A 13,265-nucleotide genomic window follows, 5' to 3' on the forward strand; every position below is an offset into this window, starting at 1 on the left:
ACTATGGAAGTGTTTGCCCCAGGAGGGCACAGGGGTTGGAGGGATTGGAATTGTACCTGAAAGGGAAATCCTTTGAACAGTGCTAAGTGGGCAGAAAACCCCACTGGCTCAGTAGAGAATGATCTGGTCTATTTGTCATGCATGTAGATTCTTGCTTTATGCACCTGAATTTAAGCCCTGGTGGAGATAAGGATAGGTTGGATGTATCTCTGCTCTGGCTATTAGATCTGCTCCTTTCTTCTTGTATTCTGCTCTTAGATGCTGGGCTAGTTGGTTTTACTGTGATTTCATCCTGATGTCAACCTCTCTGGTTACAGTGCGACTTTGCCAACATCCATGAATGCATAAGGGGTGAATAAATAACCTTCCAAGGCACTGTATGGTAGATCAGTGAGGGAGGACGTGTGTTAATCAACATTGTTTCTTAAGGTTTCAGATCATTGCTAGGGCTGCAGCTGGTTCCACAGCTTTGTGCAGCTCGGCTTCAGAGGAGCGATGATAATGGAGATATTTTCCCAGCACTTCAAGCTTATGGTATATCTTAATTCAAAATCCTTTTTCGGGCTGTGCTGGGAGCATGCTTGGTAACAGGAAGATTTGGAAACTGCGTGTGGAGAAGAGATAGGAAAAATCCCCTTCCCTCCCACTACCAGTCATAGCTGCTCAGTTAGAAGTGTGGTAAGACAAGACAGACACAACTTCTTGTTGTTAGATGGTTTCCAGATCTTTGTGTTAATGGGCCTGGATAGCAACAGGGGTTCCTGTATCTACTGTCATTCCAAAGGATGGAGAACACGCTGTATTTCATTTGGCTTATGGACCCTAATGACTTTTCATGGTGTTCTTGGCTGATGCTAAAGGTACATTTTTAATGCGGGACTTTCCAAGATCTGCAGCCTTCAGGAAGCAAGTTCCTGCCGTCAGGATGGGGCTTTGCCGTGCAAGGGTTCAGAAAGACTTTTGCAAGCTAAGAATTCCTTCCTTCACTCCCCAAATGCAGCATCTGCCCCGTGTGCCCAGCAGACACTGGTGTAGAGGAGGTGGTGAGAGAGGAACCCGCTCCCCTTTGAAGCAGCAGCACTGGACTGGTTGGCATCACAAACTGAGGTCGATCCCTTGTTTTCTTCCAGCACTGGCCGGTATTCCAAACAATTACGGAAATTTTTATCCTGGTTCCTGCCTTGCTTGGCCTGAAGGGAAACCTGGAGATGACGCTGGCATCCAGGCTCTCTACTGCTGTGAGTGTTAACAGGGTGATGGTGGTGGTGTGTGTGTGGTGGGGGGGGGTTAGCAGAGGACATCGGGAGATGCTGCTTCTGTGTAAGCACAGTGTGTGGGTGAGATGTGCCCTTTTCTGCTAGGCAGAAACCAGTGGGGTGTGAGGGTTCAAATAATGTGTGTGCCCTCATTTTGGAACTGGAACGGAGAATCCCCACCTGTGCTCTGAAGGTGAATTCATCCCTGGGGCCCTGTGGCACATGAAGGAGACAAAGCCAGAGCTCCCTTACTGTCAGCTTCACTACTGGCTTCTCTGTGGGTATAGATCCTTGAGAGATCCAGGGCTTCCCAGCATTCCTGCCTTGGGGGGATCAGAACAAGGCTTCTTGGGACCTGCAGTAGCTTTTGCTACCCTGGAATGGATCTTTCTTCCATAGCAGTTTTGTTGACTTTGGGTTGTTTGTATTGCATGTCTTGGGAGAAATGGGAGCTTAACAGAGCAATGAATGAGGAATGGAAGAGGGAAAATGGTTTAATTTGTTCAGGTTTTGGCCTGTGTGGGATGTGGTGGATATGCCTCCTCCACTTGTAGCTGGGTGCCCTGCACCTCCATGGGAGCCTCTGATGCCCCCGGGACACTGGGCTGGAGTGTGATGGAGATGTGTCAAGAAGGATGTGCTGGGAAATGCTGGCCTGCACTCACCTCTCTGGCTTTAGCAGCCCCTTTCCCACAGGGATAGGGGGAAACTGCCTTCAGCAGAGACCTGTGCCGCAGGAGCAGGTTTTCAGTGTCTCTCTTGGCTCCCAGGCTAACGCCGGACAGATGGATGACCGTTCTGACCGATGGGAAATCATCACCTGCAATCTAGCCCTAATCCAGGTGAGTCACTGCAGGCTCTTTCCTTCTTGCTACACTGCAGCCCAACAGCATCTCTTCTCAGCTGGATCCAGAGCTGTTTGGGGCTGATATCCTCACCAGAGCCAAGCAGAGCCTAGGAGCTGACCTCAAAGCTTGCAGTTTCACTGCAAAACACATCCAGAAATCCACAGAAATTCACTTTGTGGCCAAAGTGAAAGGGTGAAAACCCGTCCTTTTGCAGGGGCAGCTGTGGCACTATCCCTGTTTCACAACAGCCCCTAGATAAAGCCTGTCGTTTACTGGCAGTGTTTGGGAATCAGCTTTGGGGGGGAGGGGGGAGAGATGGGATAAATGAGCCTCTTGTAGGTCTTTCTGTGTGTTAAACCCCAGCAACCAGCCTAGAGGTTACAGGGCTTGCAATACATGTCTGTGTGCTTTCCCTTACCCCTTCCACAGCTTTCAGCCTGCTTGGAGTGCTGTTGCTGGGAGCCCATTTCTGCGTTGACCAGGGCTATTCCTTTGCTGATGGCCTCAGTGTCCTTTCCTGAAGTGTTTTATCTGCCTTTCACAGGCATCCAGCGCTTTCCTCCAAACTTTTGTCAGGATTTTAGGTTTAATCTAGTGGAGCCTTGCAGAGATGCTGCTACATACAGAAGCAATCAGCATCTCTGCAAGGCTTTGTCTGCCTTGCTCTGTGGCAACGATGAGCCAGGACTGCCTGGGAGCAGATCATAGAATCATGGAATGGTTTAGGTTGAAGGGACCTTAAAGCTCGTTCTGCTCCAACCTCTGCCACAGGCAAGGACTCTTTCCACTGGAGCAGCTGCTCCAAGCCCCTGTGTCCAACCTGGCCTTGAACACTGCCAGGGATGGGGCAGCCACAGCTTCTCTGGGCACCCTGTGCCAGTGCCTCAGCACCCTCACAGGGAAGAGCTTCTATCTAAGAGCTCATCTCAGTCTCCCCTCAGGCAGGTTAAAGCCACTCCCCTTGTCCTACCCCTGCAGGCCCTTGTAAGATGCAGATGGTTCCTTACCGGCTGTCTTTTGGTCTCCAGCTCCAGGCCACTGTGGTTGGACTTCTGGCTGCTTTGGCTGCTGTGATCCTGGAAGCCATCTCCAAGGGCTCTGTGGATCTGAGCCATGCTGCTGTGCTGTGTGCCAGCAGTGTCCTCACGGCCTTCCTAGCTGCACTTTGCCTTGGTGAGTCCTTCTGTTTCCTCAGATCCAATATGCAGCACTCAGGTATTGCTGTCCCCTCTGCCAGTGAGGCCCACCTGACATCCCTTTGGTCCAGCACAAGGAGGAGGGATGCAGGGATCACTGGTCCTAGGTCTGCTGCTTTTACCTCCTCAGCATCCTGCCTTTGTTTCTCTTCTTATTGGTCTCTTGGCATTCAGAGCAGCAGGCAGAATGTCCCACTTCACCTGACACACACAGGGAAATGCCACATACAATGTGTGGGTGCACATACACATGCAAACACTTTCTCTATATGTCTTGGGTGACAAGTTAGCTATCTGTCCCTTTCTGGGGAGAGTGAACTAATGCTTATGCAGAAAGCAGAGTACTGAGAGTCTAAAACAGCTTCAGAGAGATGGAGATGGGTCACCTATCTTGAGATGGCCTTGGGTCACCCAGTGCCATGAGGAGGACTGTGGCCATCCCTGTGGCTTGTCTGATACAAGCTCTGAGCCATCCGTTCCTCTGGCTATTCCCCTTGGAAGCCGATGGGGTGGATGGTTGGGAGCTGCTGTCTCCTGAGGAAGATCAGTTTGTAGGTCTGCCATACGAGGGCAGCATGATACCTTGAATAGAGGGAGCTGGGTGAGAGGGATGCAGCAAGTCTTCTAAATGACAGGGACAAGTTAGAGCAAGTGCATATCCTGAAGCTGGAGTCAAAGGGCGATTGTAGATGCCTTTGATGAAAAACATGGAATGAGGCTGTTGTTGAAAGAAAAAAACAGCAGCTCAGCTTTCATTAAAGCCTTCCCTTCAGTCTCCCTGCTCGGTGTGATGCACAGAGGCTTTGCTGCTGCACCAGCCCAGCCTTTCAGCCAGCGTTAGTTGCTTCCCTGGATGTGTGTGCGTGATGGGAAGCTGTTGTTTTTATGGCCAAGGAGGGGAAGCAGCGTGAACTGTGCTATGGAGAGGCTTCTGGGAAGGCTTCTGTGGATAATGCCACGCTGTGTGAGGGTGTGCTTCTGTATGGGAATGTTGTAACAGGAAGATGCATAAGTGGAATTCCTTATGGGAGAGCTGATGCTCCTGTGCATGCTCAGGTTTGGTGGTCCCGTGAGAACAAGGCACAGAGAGGGTGTGGGCTGGAGGAACCACCACCTATGATTCCACGATTCCGTTTCTCAGGCTGCCTTTGGTGCATCCTATCAGGCGCAAAAAGGACACTGAGGAGTTGTCATGTGTCTCAGGCTGCCCTTGCCAGTCACACAGCACTGGGGAATGGCCAGGAAGGGTTTATTGCAGGTGGCTGGCTGAGGAATTCCCAGAGGGTCATCAGGGTTTGGGGTTTGTTCTCCTTAAGTTACCTGGGCAAGCAAAGCTTTCCTCCTCTCCTACAGTGCTGAAGAGCAGTGGAGTTTTCCAGGTGCAGCTCAGAGGACAGGGAAAAAGAAGTGATGTGGGACACCTCCATAAGCCCTTAACTCTGGAGCTGCTCACAGCATCAGCATCCACCCAGTGCAAATGAAAGCAGCCCCAAAGACATGAGTCTGGGTCTGATGGCTGGGGTGTAAGGCTGAGTCAGGCAACTGTAAGGGAGATCGTTGCTCCTTGGTGGTTCAAACTGAGAGACACTTTGGTCTAATGTGTAGAACATCTTTGTGCTGTGGAATCCAGAGCAGGGGATGGCACTGGGGGTGCTGTGTGCTTATCTATGAGTGTGTTTCATGCCTGCTCCTGCTTCAAGGCAGCAAAGATTAAGCTGCTCAGGAGGGGAGGTTCTCCATTTGCCTGCTGGCATCTCCTTTGCTGCCTGGAATTTGCTTGTGTGCCTGTGGGCCGCTGAGGCAGAGCCACGCTCTGCAGGTTGGTGACAGCAGGAGGATGAGTTCTTGGGGATGTCCAATCTCCTGCTGTGTGGTACTGCTACGGCAACGTGCTGCTTGCTTTTCCCACACCCTGCATCCTTTTGGGAAGCAGAAGGGCAGCTCTGGGGTGGAACGCAGTGGGATGTGTTCTCTGATGCCTGCTCTGTGTCTTTCCTAGGTCTGCTGATGATTGGTGTGATCACTGGAGCCAGGAAAGCTGGGATCAATCCAGACAATGTTGCCACACCCCTTGCAGCCAGCCTTGGAGACTTGATAACGCTTTGGGTGCTGTCGGCATTCAGCAGTTTGTTCTTCGAATGCATAGGTACAGTGTTTAGCAGCAGTTTGCAGCTTAAGGGGTGGTGGGGTGTGTGTGTGTGTGAATCCTTGTAAAATTGCTGCAGGGAATTTCTGGGATGTTCCGGGATGGGGGCTGCCACTGGGGTAGAAAAATGTCCAAAGATGCTTTTCCAGGCTCTCTTTTAGGAGCAAGAGGGAAGGCAGAGCCTAAGAAACACAACTGGGATGTGTCAAAGCAATGGCCAACATATATTGCGTAGCTTTGGAACAGAAGGTTGACCTCTGCTTCTGCATCTCTTGCTAGCCAGGCTGTGCATGGGTAACAGCAGGACCTTCCTCACAAAGCAGTGTCAGGGGGTTGGCATTTGTCTTCTCACTTCTCATGTGGAGAGTCATGGATGACATGATGTGATCAAACTGGAGGAAGGACGCAGTGCTGTGTTGGTTTATGCTTACAGGATGCTGAGTTGTGGCTGTGTGGTTACCTCTGCTGCTGGTTGGCAAAGACTTAGGTACCCGTTGACACTGGAAAGCTCAAAGCATCTTGCAGCTTGGTGGTGTGTGCTTGGTCCTGCTTGTACAGCGGTGGCCTATTCACTGTGAGCCTAACCTGGAACAGAAACAGGATCCAGTAAACTCAATCCCATTTGAAACCCAAAGTGGTGCTTCTGCCTATGAGCAGAAGCAGGCAGGCAGGCAGCTGGTGTCTGTGTAACTCCTTCCATATGCCAGCAGGTGAGGGAACAGGGAGAGGCTCACGAGTCTCTTCCATCCTCCTGGAGTTTCAGAGGTGCATTGGAACAGGTTTTTTTCCATGATGCCATCACCCCTGCCTCTGTAATGCCAGTTTGTCTTTCAGTCACTGTGCCTCTGATAGCATCTCCCAGGGAGCATATGGCAGAACAAGGTGACAACATCTATGGTTGTGATCAGAGAACATTTGTGATGTTTTCAGGGTACTTTAAATAGACTCATGGGCCGGCAAATACTCAGCACATAGGCACCAGGTCATTGGGAGCATGAAGTGAAGCAGGTAGGGGGAAGGCACTGCTGGTGGTGCTTGAATAAATCCAGTTCCCTCCTAGTGTGCAGTAAGGGACAGGCCAGATAGAACTGGAGACTTGTCATCTTCGAATATAACTTGCTTTGAATCCTGCTGATTTACAAACAACATCCTTTAGCAGCGAGGTTCAGGGATTCCTTATGGATCTCTGTGGTGGAGGAAGGTGGTTTGGGGGGAATATCTTGGTTCCTGTGATTTTTATGCTAATGTAACTGAGTCTGACTTCCTTGCAGACTTTGTGCAGTAGGATTTGGGCAAGCTTTTAATGGGAATTTAATCCAAGATGTCTTTCTTACCAGATATGACATGGCTTCCTCCTCTGGTCTGTGCTGTATTCATCGTCATGACCCCTTTCTGGGTTTGTGCCGCCAAGCGAAGTCCTTCCGTTGCCAAAGTCCTGAAATCTGGATGGCTGCCGGTCATTGTTGCTATGATCATCAGCAGGTAAGCCAAGGAGCTGCTCCTGAGCCCACGTGTTTGTGCCCACAGCAGAGACCCTGTGCTCCTTTAGAAAGCCATCAAAGTGAAACTGGAAGGGGTAGCGCAAGGGTATTTGTGCAGTGGTCCTCAGCCATGGACAGCCTCCAACAGGCTGCAAGGTAGATATGGAGCCCCCAGATGACTGGAAAAAGCAAGTCCTCATTCTAAGTCTCACTCACACACCCGTGAACCATGTGGGTGCAAGCCAGGAGTCCGAAAAAGGGAGATGATGACTGTCACAAATAGACTTCTACCTAATTTTTATCCAGCTGTAGTGACAGAAGGCTGGTGAATGTGGAGCCAGGTAGTTCATTCCCCTGTGCTACATCTTTCAGACCCAGCTGAGGTCCGGGAGAGAATGCAATGGAACTGATAAGAGCAGGATAGAGGTGTAGCAAAACTGGTGGAAGGATGCTAAAGCTTCCCTGGCTACTGTCAGTTTTGCTCAAGGGATGAGCCAAGGTCTTTGTGACCTTAATGTGCCATTTACAAAAGCTGTAAGGCTATTTGCTGGTGAAAAGTGAGCTGTAAAGGAGTAAATGGTGAATAGGATCAGGAATTGCACTGGGATGGGGGATTGATCCATTCTCACTGTCTGTCCTTTTTTAACAGCATTGGTGGGCTTATCTTGGACAAAACTGTAACTAACCCAAACTTTGAAGGCATGGCAGTTTTCACACCTGTGATGAACGGTAGGTTGGGCAGGGGGGGTTATATGCATGCTCTCGTTTATACCTTCCCCTCCTCCCCAAGGTTTCTGTTATCTACTGTTGCCCCAGCACAAAGGTCTGTGTTCAAATCCCTGCTCCCATCACAGTGGAAGTGAAGCTGCTCATCCCCATTACATCCCTACTTACTGATGTCTCCAAGTGTCTCTGGAGCAAAATAGGAGGCAGGGCTGAAAAATACTGGCAGAGCTGTGGGAAAGGTTAAGAGCATCTGCTAGTTGTGTCTGAGAGCTACGTTGATACCTTTCATAACATCAAACATCACTGTTGTCTTTTCTGTGTCGTTTCTACCCTGCAAATAACTGAGGGTGACGGAGGTTTGCTCCATAGATCATCATCCCTCTATTTTCTGCTAGGAAAGCATAGGTGCTTTTTCATGTTTGCTAGAATTAATCAGTCGGGAAGGAATTAATTTCCTTTTAATTACCTAACATATTTGGCCTCTAATTCATTCTCCTATGATTCCTTCTCATTTAACAAAGTCTGTTAGCTGCCTTCAGACAGACATATAATCACTCACTGTGATTTTCACTGCTGCTCGCAGTGAACTGGTTTGTGAATGCAGACCCACTCCCCTTGGGCTAGGTTTTAGACTGATGTTTCCAGCTGCAGGGAAGGTGCTTGAGAGGCTTACTGCTTTTTGTCCTGACAGGTGTTGGAGGGAGCCTGGTTGCCATCCAGGCCAGCCGTATTTCCACATTCCTGCACTTATGGAGCAAGCCTGGAGTTTTGCCATACAAGATGAGGCAGAATTGGCCCAACCCGTGCACCATATTCTTCTCCTCAGGTAGACCTTGAACCTTAGGTGTCCATGCCTCAAGGCCTGTCATCACAAATAGCTCCTTGATAACAAGCCTGGTTGATGAAGGACTAAGTGGGTTTCAAAGGCAGAACTCCTTTTCCCCCTTACAGGGAAGATTCTCACATTGGAGAGGGAACATCTTTGCAGTTGGAAAATGCTTGCGGTACACTTGCTTACTGGTGTGCAGAGAAACTGGCCTTTAGGGAGCACTAAGGAAAGCAACTGAAAAAGCATCTCAGATTTGATCTCACAGAAAGTCATTTTAACCACGGGCAGCCATCACCTGTGGACGGGGGGACGACCAGCGCATAACCTTGCTGAAAACAAGCAGTGCCTCCATCCATTCATCTTCACTAGGGGATAAACCAAAGCATCAGCACAAGGAGATTTGGGTCTGTTGGTTTTCTTAGATTGCAGGCTCCTCTCGATTTTGCCTGCCAGGTTGGAAGTCACTGCTCAAACCCACTGAAAACTGGGGAAGCAGGTTACAGCAAGGCAGAGCGGAAGCAGTGGGAGGCAGAGAGCAGCTGGGTGTTGATAAGGGAGTGGGTCAGGATGGTGCGCGTCTGTGGCACATAGCTTCAGTGACAGACAAAGCTGCTGGGCTGATACTGCAGGTGCTCCAGATTGCTGTGTGATCTAGAGAAGGCGTTAGCAATGTGGTTGGTGGGAGGGAACAGCCCCAAGTCTGTGCAGTAAAATAGGCAGCTGCTGTCATCGCTTTTTCTGTCTGTGTCCTCTGCAGAAGTGAATTCCCGGTCGGCGCGAATCCTGTTCTTCCTGGCTCTTCCAGGGCACCTCGTGTTCCTCTACACTATCCGCCTGCTGCACGGAGGCCACGTGTCTCTGTCCTTCCCGTTTGTGATGTTCTATCTGATGGCTGCTCTGCTGCAGGTAAACCTCAAACTCTCACTCAAAAGGAACCTCTTATATATGGTGAAAACAAAGCAGTCTCCAAACTGAGCTTCCCACAGAAACCTCACATATCCAACCATTTCAGGTGTGCTTCCTACCAAGCATCATGTGTCTTCTGTGGGTCCAGTAATACTCCAGGGTCTGATTTCCCCACGAGCATGACTGTTCCTTTAGCGTGAGCAAGGGATCAGACGTGAGATGAGGAACAAGTTGGCATCATCCCCTGTGCTGCAGTAAGGGTGCAGAGGCATACTCAGCAAGGAAGTTCCTCTTGCTGTAGGTGGTACTTTGTTTTACCATGGTCACTCTCTAAGCCCCAGTTATTTCTAGATTGTCCCTGCTCATCCAATCAGAGGCAAGTGAGAAGCTATGAACCTCTCACCAATAGCAATAGTGTGTGTAATTTATATTGTTTTACTGTTTTATTCACTGCTTTCCCACTCATTTTGGAAACCAGTTTCACACATGACAGTGAAGACCTTAGGGATCCCTCTGGGCAAGGCCATAGGGGTCAAAAGCAAAGGGAAAACCCAGCTTATCTTCAAAAGTAGAAGTCAATGGGCAAGCAATGGGCAGTTCATCCACAGTGTTCTGCCTGTTCCCTCTTGCTCTTTGGCCTGCCCTGTAAACTTTGTCACCTCACTCAGAAACGCATGGGGCTGATGAGTGAACCCGCAGAGGCTCTGACTTCACTTGCCCTTTTACAGCAGTGATTCATTAGCTTGCAGGGTGAGCTTGTAGGTGCCTCCTCGCTGTGCCTTACAAGCAGCCTCGTGTCTGTGGGGGAATTCCTTGCGTGTGTGAACAATCCGTTTTCCTTGACCTTTGCACAACCCACAGCCACAGTTGTCAAGGCAAATATTTATCCTTCTCTTTATGCATCGAGGTAACTCCTTCACCAGACCCAAGCATGAAAATACGCAGGATAAATGATAGGGGGAAGAGCAGAATCCCAGCAACGCCACTGACCCCGAAAGATTCCCATGGAGTAGAATAGGGCTAGCCTGGTTCTGTCTTCCCCTCCATTGTACTTTGTGAAGGAAGACAGAAAGAAGGAGAGGGGGGAAGTTTGGGTCAGCTGGAGGAAGCCCAAAGGGAATGATCAGAGGCCTAGAAAACACGACCTGAGAGGAGTGATTGAATGGGCTGGGGTTAGCTAGTGTAAAGGAAACAGGCTTGAGAAAAATCTGGTTAACAGCCTTGAAACTCCCAAGTTTCTGTAGGGAGAGACACAATAACATTTTCCCTGTGGTCACCAGGGGGGAAACGTGAAATCATGGGTTTTAAATGGGGAAAAGAAAGGCAGATTTATGTTAGACCTTGGGGGAAAACAAGAATGGGGAAAAAGAGCCTTGGGACTGATTGCTTAGTGTGGCATCTCCATCTCTGGGGGTTGTTTAGCACAGGTTAAACAAACGACCATCAGGAAAGATGTGGGCATATTTGATCCTGTCTTGAGGCGGGGGAATGGTCAATAGAACACTCCTGAGTTTCCATCCAGCTTTAGTTTCTGTGATTCTGTTCCTCACCATCTCTCCTCCTCCCTCTCCCCCTTCCCAGTTTGCAGTTTTCACCTCTAGAAATGCTGCCTGTAGCTTTGGTTCCTGTTGTGCTGTGGTCTCCCATGGATGTGGGGTGCAAACTCTCTCCCGTCTTAATTCAATTAACGAGAGAGTCTTTAATCTTTAACCAAAGTATTTTGTTTGCCTCCATGTGTTTATCAGGATTGGGGATGAAATAGGAATTTAAAGAAATCACAATAGAGATATAAAAACTGTTGAGATGAAAACTAAGTAATGGGTTTCTTTTTCTAAGTCAATGCTGCTTGGGATAACTTTGATGTAAAAACTGCCTCAAATTCCAGTTGTCCACTGAGACTTGTAGGAAGGGCAAAGTAGACACAATCTGAATTTCTAATGGAAAAAAAAAGGATGAAAGGAAAAAGTCTGTCTGAAAACTCACCCTTTGGGGCTACATATTCACAGCAGCCTTGTTTCTGGTGTTGTGAATGGAAGTGCTCCCATTCATGGTGTGGGAAGTGGGAACTGTACCTTTAGGAGATGCTTTTGGTGTGGCCACACTCCTGTTTTGGGCCATGTGATGCTGGTGAGTGGTTCAAGCATGGTCCCAGCACTCGTGGCTGCTGTGGCACTATGAGTGATGCCAGGCAGTGCAGTGCCCAAGGCTTTGAGCCAGTTACCCCATTCCAGTACGGCTCCATCCCAAAGAGAAACAGCAGCTGTCCAGGGAAGGTGTTAAGTCTCAGCAATCCCTGTTAGCTCTGGTACCTTGGCCATGGCCACCTCGTTTTGTCTGTGAGCTGAGGGAGGCTGGCTCTTACCCTGCTGCCTGTCTTGTTTCTCCCTAGGTGGGAATCCTGCTCTATGTGACTGAAGTCCTTGTGCGCCTGATGTGGAGGAAGGAGGTGGATCCGGATAACTTCTCCATCCCCTACCTCACTGCCCTGGCGGATTTCCTGGGCACGGCACTCCTGGCTGGCTGTTTCCACCTTGTTTGGCTTATCCACGGCTTGTAGGTGAATGAAGTGGAGTGAGAGACCAGTTTGGGCCTCCCCACCCCATCGCCCTGTCTCTCCTCCCCATTGTGCCTTACAGCTGGGCTCACCCTCCCTAAGGGAGCAGCACCCACGGACTTGTGCCCAAGCCCACTGCCCACGTGTCCAGCCACCAGGCAATAAAGAGCGTTGGACCATGTATAACAAAGGAGCTTTGTGGTTGGTTTCAGTCCTAGCATGGACACAGCCTATGAGGCTGCTCCGAAGCCTGCCAAGGTCACTGCATCTGATCCTGCAAGGGGATGTCACAGCCTCTCCATCGGACTGACTTTCCACCAAGGGAAATACCTTACTCACCCTCCTTTCCTTTCCTGGCGCATCCCTGGAGGAGGAGAGGAACCAGGTCTTGAAACTCATCTCCATCACACAGATCCTGAGGATCTGATGCAGTGAGCTCCTTGCTGGCTCATGTCCAGTGGGATACCTGCCCCAGCAGTGTCACTGTTGTCTGACTGACGAGCTGGATCGAGTGTTTTTTGGGGATAGAAGGGTTTTACGGTTTATGATTTGTCCAGTAGTTAAAAATGGACACACGTGAACAAAGTGGTTAAAAAAAGGGTAATGCTGTGGATTTGGGGGTTGGTTTTCCTTGCCATGGCTCCGCCTGTTCCTAGTTCAAACTTGACAGGTAGAACTTCCTGCTTGTTTGCTTCTTTCTTGTCCATTCAGGCTTGGAGCACACAGTTTTAACAGGGCTTCAGGAAAATCAGTGTTTCCTAACAAAAGAGCAGCCTTCTGCAGCTCACATCTTTCAGGTCGGAATTAAGGTTGGATGAGGCTTGGATATTCAGTATTCACTGAAATTGAAGAAGCAGTAGGGTCCTCCAGATGCTCAAGACTCAGGAGCTGAGGTTGTGGATCAAATGCCACTAGATCTCAACTTCTATAATCATCTGCTTTGTATGTGTTGGAGGAGGGAAATGGGGAGATCAAATCCCCATGCTCCTGCCATACAGATGCCTTGTTCAAGGACCGGCTCTCAAACAGATCTATTCGAGCAGTGTTGGGTACCTCCTGGCCTTGGGTGGTTCCCTTGCTGCCTGTGCTGCTCCAGTCTGCCAGAGCTGCTGCAAAGCCAAGTCCCCTGCATAGGATCAATACGTGGCTGAAGGTCCCCAACAGCAAGAGGCTGCCAGGCGTGGGGAGAAGCACTGCCTGGAACAACGTAAGGTAAGCCCCTCTTCCTTGTTGTGTTACAAAGGATGAATTACCCCACACACCAGCTCCGTGGTGGGGCAGATGTCAGCATTCAAGGCACATGTTCTCCCCATCTCAAGCCTC

General features: G+C 49.7%; 1 protein-coding gene across 4 annotated transcripts in view; it reads left to right on the top strand.

Moving 5' to 3' along the window:
- The window catches only part of LOC115946681 (solute carrier family 41 member 3), a 64,284-nt gene that overhangs the window by 9,916 nt on the left and 41,103 nt on the right, over positions 1 to 13,265 (top strand). For 3 of the 4 annotated variants that reach the window (XM_034065896.1, XM_034065898.1, XM_034065897.1), the window contains exons 3-11: positions 1,131 to 1,238; positions 2,027 to 2,098; positions 3,133 to 3,277; positions 5,300 to 5,446; positions 6,784 to 6,928; positions 7,577 to 7,656; positions 8,345 to 8,479; positions 9,240 to 9,388; positions 11,778 to 12,622. The exons of the other annotated variant lie outside the window; for it this stretch is intronic. In XM_034065896.1, the coding sequence (XP_033921787.1) occupies positions 1,131 to 1,238; positions 2,027 to 2,098; positions 3,133 to 3,277; positions 5,300 to 5,446; positions 6,784 to 6,928; positions 7,577 to 7,656; positions 8,345 to 8,479; positions 9,240 to 9,388; positions 11,778 to 11,945 (1,149 nt within the window). In that variant the 3' untranslated portion in view covers positions 11,946 to 12,622. Of the gene's footprint in view, positions 1 to 1,130; positions 1,239 to 2,026; positions 2,099 to 3,132; positions 3,278 to 5,299; positions 5,447 to 6,783; positions 6,929 to 7,576; positions 7,657 to 8,344; positions 8,480 to 9,239; positions 9,389 to 11,777; positions 12,623 to 13,265 lie in introns of those variants that run through there. 4 annotated transcript variants of the gene reach the window in all.

Source organism: Melopsittacus undulatus, chromosome 9, assembly GCF_012275295.1.
Source record: "Melopsittacus undulatus isolate bMelUnd1 chromosome 9, bMelUnd1.mat.Z, whole genome shotgun sequence".
Taxonomy (NCBI): Eukaryota; Metazoa; Chordata; class Aves; order Psittaciformes; family Psittaculidae; genus Melopsittacus; species Melopsittacus undulatus.